General features: G+C 46.7%; 4 protein-coding genes across 4 annotated transcripts; all 4 read left to right on the top strand.

Annotated features, from left to right (window-relative positions):
* Nucleotides 1-708: 708 nt before the first annotated feature.
* On the top strand, nt 709-1,989 carry TEOVI_000671300 (Tetratricopeptide repeat, putative; the record flags this gene model as incomplete). The annotated part of the gene is made up of 1 exon (XM_067223241.1): nt 709-1,989. The coding sequence occupies one exon, from the start codon at nt 709-711 to the stop codon at nt 1,987-1,989; it is 1,281 nt and encodes a 426-aa protein (XP_067079342.1).
* A 340-nt stretch (nt 1,990-2,329) lies between these two features.
* On the top strand, nt 2,330-2,809 carry TEOVI_000671200 (uncharacterized protein; the record flags this gene model as incomplete). The annotated part of the gene is made up of 1 exon (XM_067223240.1): nt 2,330-2,809. One exon carries the CDS (start codon nt 2,330-2,332, stop codon nt 2,807-2,809), a length of 480 nt encoding a protein of 159 aa, XP_067079341.1.
* Nucleotides 2,810-3,429: 620 nt separating this feature from the next.
* TEOVI_000671100 (uncharacterized protein) lies at nt 3,430-3,720 on the top strand (the record flags this gene model as incomplete). The annotated part of the gene is made up of 1 exon (XM_067223239.1): nt 3,430-3,720. One exon carries the CDS (start codon nt 3,430-3,432, stop codon nt 3,718-3,720), a length of 291 nt encoding a protein of 96 aa, XP_067079340.1.
* A 505-nt stretch (nt 3,721-4,225) lies between these two features.
* Nucleotides 4,226-6,109, top strand: TEOVI_000671000 (uncharacterized protein; the record flags this gene model as incomplete). The annotated part of the gene is made up of 1 exon (XM_067223238.1): nt 4,226-6,109. One exon carries the CDS (start codon nt 4,226-4,228, stop codon nt 6,107-6,109), a length of 1,884 nt encoding a protein of 627 aa, XP_067079339.1.
* Between the last annotated feature and the right edge of the window lie 639 nt (nt 6,110-6,748).

Here is a 6,748-nt window from a genome sequence, read left to right as displayed (position 1 = left end):
GGGGGGGGGGTTGGTTGGTCAATGGAACGCAAGAAGGAAAAAAAGTAAGTGGGGTCATGGAAGCTTCTGTGGGAGTTCTGTGGTGGTTTACGAAGCTGGCAAAAACTTCAGGTAATTTGATGGATGGAATCCTGGTTTGTCAGAATTGTTGCTGCTCTTGTCATTACAACTTTTTCTTTCTGCTAAAAAGGCATCTTTTAGCTGTTGCACTGTGGATATTGTGAGCAGCACTTATGTATAACGGGGCCCTCCTACATACCCCTTACAAGTGCTTGGTATTTATGCTATCTTTTGAAATGCTTCAATGTGGTTGTGGCGTTTGACAGAACCCGATTCCAGTCACAAAATATTTTGCTGCTGAAACTTTATTATGTCCTGAAATTCTTCATGTACGAAGTTCCTTTCTTCATGTGATGCAATTTTTTTTTGTTTTGCTGCTTCTATCTCGGTTTGGCCTTCTTTTTTGATTCCTTCGTTTCTCATCATATTCTCAAGAGTGTTTGTTCGACGTTGTGCTGTTGAGGAAAAACTCTATTACACTTGCGTTGTGGGTCCCATTTCCCAGTCACCAACGGGGAACGTGAGGTAACAAGTCGATTTGTCACATATATACGTATTTATTGGCATCAGGGTGTTTGAAGGGGAGCTTGTTGTGGTTAGGGGTCATACGTTTCAACAACCATTTTCTAGTGTACAGTTGTGAAGCAGATGTCCAGAAACGCTTTTTCGTCTCGGGGAGCATTACTATTTTCCTCGGCGCCGCTCCAGTGCCAGCGGCGATGGGTTACGCGACTCTACACTTCCTATTACACCGGTGTGTTGTATCCTAACCAACTGGTGCAACCGAAGCAGCGCCTACCAGCAGATGTAAGCGTTAGTGCGATTTTGCAGAAGCGCTCTGAGCTAGAAGCAGCTGCCAAAAGAGGCAGCAACAAGGGTAATAAAGTGGACGTCTCCAAAGGAGAAAAAACACCTGGAGTGTCGTGGGATGATGCTGACAGCACTGATGTCATGCGCGTTGACAACACCCAACAGCTAAAGGAAGCACCACAGGTTGAACGGCCGTATGTCCCGCTTGGTGAGGTGGCCAAACTGGAGCTGCAGGGTGACTATTACATGGAAGGTGGTATGTTTCAAGAGGCATTGGAACACTACGGAGTGGTTGCGAAGGCGTACAATTATGCATATCCGGAGAATCACGCGCAGCGTATAGGAATAAGGATTAAGTTGTCAGCTGCGTTTCGTCAAACGGGCCGCTTGGAAAGTAGTTTGGCAAATATTGAGGAAGTTCTGCGCATGTTGGACGCGTCAACCCGTCCTTCTCTTGAGTTGATCTGCGAGGCTCTGCTGGAGCTGGGAATCACGCGGGAGGCACTCGGCATGAAACGGGAAGCAACTGAAGCCTACGAAGAGGCGCTGGAGGTTGTGAATAGTTTTCACAACTGGGGCGAGTCTCACCGCATGTTAAGGCTTTTGCCTCGCCTTGGTCGTCGGTTTAACTATAACTTCGAGGAAAAGTTCGTTTACTTTAGCCCGTTCGACTATGATCGAACATTTGCACTGGTGGATCAGTGCTTGGAGCGTGCGGAAACCACCTTTAATGAGATTGGGGATGTAGAAGGTGCCATACGTGTGCTCCAACAGCGCAAAGAAATGATCGACAAGAAGTTCTTCAACATGAGAGACTTCGCTGGTCGCATTCATACGATGCGCGGACACTGGAAGCGGCGGGCCCAACACCTCACGAACGCGCCAACGCCAGATGAACTACTGCGGTACTCTCCAACGATTCATCAGGTTCATCGTGACTTCAAGTTTGAGCTGACCGCTCCTATTGGACGGGAAAAGGAGGTGATGCCTGGCGTCAACCGCTTAGTGTTGGATATGGGTAATCCTTACCGTCGTCGTGGCCGTCTATCCAATAAGATGTTAAAGGATGCTGACCACAAGTTCGCCAACTACGTCAGGCAGAAAGAGTACAATGAATAGGAACGGGTGGAGGTAACACGTTATCGGTAATTTGAATTTTAACAGTGACCAACCTAAAGCCAGGTTATTATTGACGGGCGTTGACTCACTTGTCTTTACAACTGTTGTGTTTCAAAGGAAGGAAAGCGCATAATCTGCCCCTGATAGGACAAGGTGTATACCGCAACCGTTAATTTTCTTTCATTACAAATTAGATTAAAACAACTTATCTTTTAGCGCTCTTTTTCTTTTCTTAAAATTTCTTCTCGCGTTTTCTTCTTATTCTCCCTCTCGAAGCCGATTGCACTATAGTCATTTTATTGCACTCATAACCGACTGGTTCGGATCTTGTGTAGTTTTGATGTCGGCCATTCCGCCGCCGCACTATGTGAGGTTAAGGCGGTATAACCTCTCCATATTTGTACACTGTGACGTACACAACGATACGGTTCAGGCTATCAAGGAGCGATATGGAAAGTTAACAGGCCACATATTTTATAATGCCCGTCTTTATTTGGGGCAGCAGAGTCTTGACGACTTTCTTACACTTTACGGTTGTGGAATAGAGGCTGAAGGAGCTGAACTTGTTGTGGTTCACTCCAAAGGCGCGAAAGGTGATGGCACTAGCGAACATATTTGGGAGACTGTAGAGGAAGCGATGGCGGCCCCGCAAGGGGATTCGCTGAACTCGCCGGAGGTGACGGCGGAAGGAACGGCTAAACTGGACTCCATGGAGGCGGCTGCGACAAGCAATGAAGTGGGCAACCAACAGCAACAACAGGCGGCAGACGCCCGAGGAGGCACCGGTGCTGAACTCAACGTGGGGTTTGTAGGCGTCTAAATTACATATATATATATATATATATATATATGCAGAGAGATGTAGATACGGATTCCAAGCAAGGCTCTCCGTTTTCCCGTCTGCTGGCTCCTCGTTAGACGTCTTTCGGTTTGCTCCAGTGTTTAGTAACGAGAGCGGGACTTCAGGGAGAAAGAGGTCTATGGTGTTGTGCACGCTCCACTGTATCCGAACTCTCTCTCTCTCTCTTTTGGCAGTCCCCGTTTCTGTTTTCGTGGTGCGACTCCGCTATGTACATCTTCGATTCCTTTGTTTACTCTTTGCACCAGTTTCATGACGTTTCTTTTTCATGTGGTATAAGAGTTGTGTTTCTTGTGCACTTAACCATCTGTTCCTTTTTTTTTTTGACTGCTGACGCTGTGCCTTTCTCCCTGTTACCTACATTTGTTTTCAAATACCTTCTTACTCTATTTCCTTTTTATCGTTTACTTTGTTCGTTTCCTTATATATGTGTGTGTATTGCACAATAATATAATAATGAGAGCAGCGCTATCGCTCGCTGGTGAGCTCTACCGTGGTTGACACGGATATTGCTTCCCTTTTTATTGCTTTTTCGTTATTTTTAACATTAATATTTATATATATATAGGAATCTAGAATATATGTCGTTTGATATGGAAGTACTGCGGGAGGCACTCCTTCGGGCTCAGTACAGCAGGCGAACTATCCCACAACTTTCGGACTTCCCCACCTGCGTCTCTGAAGAGGAGGTGCAGCAGATTTATCTTCCATTTTTAGCGGATGAGGAATCGCAAGTTAGGAAAGGGCTGGCAGTCGGTTCAGTGGAGATTATTGGTTACCGTCGTAGTGAGGAGTTAACTATCGCTGGGGATTGCATAGCCGCGGCATTACCTGTCGCCAGTATATTATCAAATGCACCTTACCTTCTTTGATCGGGCGAGGAATATTGTGTTTTGGTAGGGTTGATCGGTGGTGCGTAGACTCGGTGTTTCGTTTTAGGATGTAAATGGAAGGCTTGCCTTTTTTACATAAGAAGATCGAAACTTCAATATCATAGAGAGAGGAATGGAAAGCGTACGTTTCGTGCTCGGTTGCGTGAGGTTCAGGCTATGCGAGAAATTTGTTTCGTGCTGATCCTAAAGAACGGGAGAGCTTCGGTGACCGGTAAAGTATTAGGTTTCTGTATCATTGATTAGATGGTGAGGGGAAAGTGATGTCTACACCTCACGAAACTACGTATTAAAAATGTGTCTTTCTACGATAAACATATTGCTTTACCAGCGATGTTGGTGAAGGAAATTCATCAGTGGATACGACGCCTCGTAATTGCGTTTATGCTTGTTGTTATAACTTGCTAACAATAAATGAAACATCGGTAGTAGGGTTATATAGGGATATATAAATTTTATACATATACAGAGTTAAGAAACAAAAGGGATGCAGGGTGTAAGGCGAGAGGAAATGGACATCAACGTACTTCTGCAGCGGCAGATGGAACTCCATGGCACGCTCCGTCGTCCACCACACACTCCTGCACAGTTGCAAGAAACCCATGAAACGTTGAAGGAGCTGTCCAGCTTCTTTGAGGTTGTAAGGCGCACGGCACAAACACTTCGTGTGCAGCCGGAGACTGTTTTTCAGTGTCTTATGCAGATTGGTCTGGGCAGTGTTGTCAGTTTTGACCGACAACGGCGGGATGGTGAGGTTCCTATGCATCAGGCAAAAGTTTTGGCACGCGCCAGTGCTTTGGAGTTGGAACCACGATTGCGTGACGTGCTCCCTGTTGAAACTCTGAGTGAAATGGTTGAACTAAGTAAATCAACACGTACCCTTATGCGCATTAAGGTGGAGGATTTGAATGACTTTAATATAACCGAGAAGGCACTACAGCAGGCAGTGGAGTATCTGGACTTTATCAAAGCTGCCTCGTCTGGCTCGCCGGATATGATGTTCAAGTTTTACATGGTGGAGGATGAGGCTTCCCTCGTGGCCATGTTGGGTTGCTCCGGATCAAGTGCATCTCGTGGACTTTCCGAAAGTGCTGGTAAATGCTCCGTTGCTGGTGCCGACGGGGAGTCAATTGATCGCTATTTGCCGGATGAGGCAAATATAGAACAAGAGGTGCGTCGCTTGGCACTTGTGTGCGGGGCCACGTCGGAAGGGGCGGGTGAGCGGCTTATTGCTCTGCGGACTCTGGAGAACTGGCTGAGTGCCATGCCAGATGACTACTTCAATCGCAACATTCGTAAGGTTATTTCACACCTCTCCGGTCCTCTGTCCGTTTGCGCTGGTGAAAAGCGTTCTGCCATATGCCGACAGGCCTGTGCTATTATTGTCATCGTTGCAGAAAGGGCCTCAACCTCGTTGTTTAGTGAGGGACCACTGGTAGTGGCTGCGGGAAAGTGGTGTTCAGTGCTGCTTCGTGGTGTGTTTGTTACGGTATCTGCCATTGCACACGCATCGGATACGGCCGTTCGGGCATTGGCGATTGGCAGCGGTGGCCACACAGCCGTTGTGAAAAGTGCCGTTGAGGGGCTTGTGGGCGGAACTCATCCAGAGCTTCGGCGGAAGTGTTTGGGTTATATAGCGCTCTGCACTGTTGTGTCTCGTGGGGGAAAATGCAGGAAAGCAGGCAACAATAGTGCAGAGGTGGCTGCGCATTCCCCTGATGATCTCACCCGGTTGGCTGAGCAATACATGAGCAAGGGGGATACTAGTTGTAGAAGGATGGCGAGAGCACTGTATATCGTTCTTAAGCACTTTAACGGTTCGTCGATTGCAGTATCGGACAAAAAGATAGAGTTGCTAGTTCAACAGGAATATGCAGAACTTAAACCTCTTCTGGATAATGTGAAGGCATTCGAGTCGGCATTGTTCGGTTCTTCAACTCAGCAGCGGAATTCCGTTACCAGCACAACTACCGTTGTCCCTTCTCTCAATGCTGTGTGTACTCGTTCGGCAAGAAGCAGTATGAGCGTTTCCGCACCCAATTCAGGAGGGTCTCCGCAAACAACTGCACATCAAAATGAGGAAGCAGAAGGCGAAACACTGGCCATACACGACACGACAGATGTTATTTTAGTCAGTAATGGGCAGTTAGAGTCTTCACAGACAGGCCCATCGGAGGATGATGAGACACAAAACTACAATCGGTCGTCCCTTGCTAGCACAGCAACACCGGGCCTACGGCAAGCGCGTCACCAGCCCTCACCCTTGGCACTGAAGTTTAAAACAACGGAATCGCGTGAAACAAATTCAGTGAAGTTTACTCCCTCCTTGCAAAGAAAAATTGACAGCTTTTGTGCGAGGAGTGCTTCGTAGAGACGGCATGATTTCCATGTTTTGATGTTTGTTTGTTTGTTTGTGTGTGTTTGGGCGCGGTTCGACCTTTTCAGTTTTTTTTTTGAGTTTAGTGGTGTTTATTTTTGGCGTATTCGGTTACTGCTTCTCTGTTTCTCTCCCTTTTCTTTTTTTTTTAGTTTTTGCGTTTGCACACCTTTTGTGTTTTGCTTATCCTTATTTACTGCATTGTATTCGTTCTGCTTCCGTTCTGCATTATATGTTCCTCTCCCCCATTACCTTACGCACCTTTTGCTGGCCGCTGAATATTTTAAATGTTTATTATACGGTGCGACGAGTGGGAAACTTATTGTTGAAGCTGTGGAACAGTCATATCATCTGTTTCACTCGCTTGGTTTCCTCCTGTACTTCCTTATATGTGTGTTTAGTTTCCCTTTTGCGTGCATGTTATCAGCTACATGTCAAAACGCTGTGGGGGAATTGCGGTGTGGGTGGGGATAAAAATATGAAATGTCATCGGGACTGTTGTAGTTGAAACGTCATGTGTAAGTGTAATCTTCAGCTGTTACTACCGTGATGTCCATATGTTTATTTGATTCTGTATATGTGCGTGTGTGTAGGGGGAGGGGAATTGCATGGAGGAGTCGGTGTGCCTATCAC

The sequence above is a fragment of the Trypanosoma equiperdum genome, assembly GCF_001457755.1.
Source record: "Trypanosoma equiperdum strain OVI genome assembly, contig: ctg_1806, whole genome shotgun sequence".
Taxonomy (NCBI): Eukaryota; Euglenozoa; class Kinetoplastea; order Trypanosomatida; family Trypanosomatidae; genus Trypanosoma; species Trypanosoma equiperdum.
Note: the sequence above shows the minus strand (reverse complement) of the source record. Positions and strands in the feature narration are given on the sequence as shown.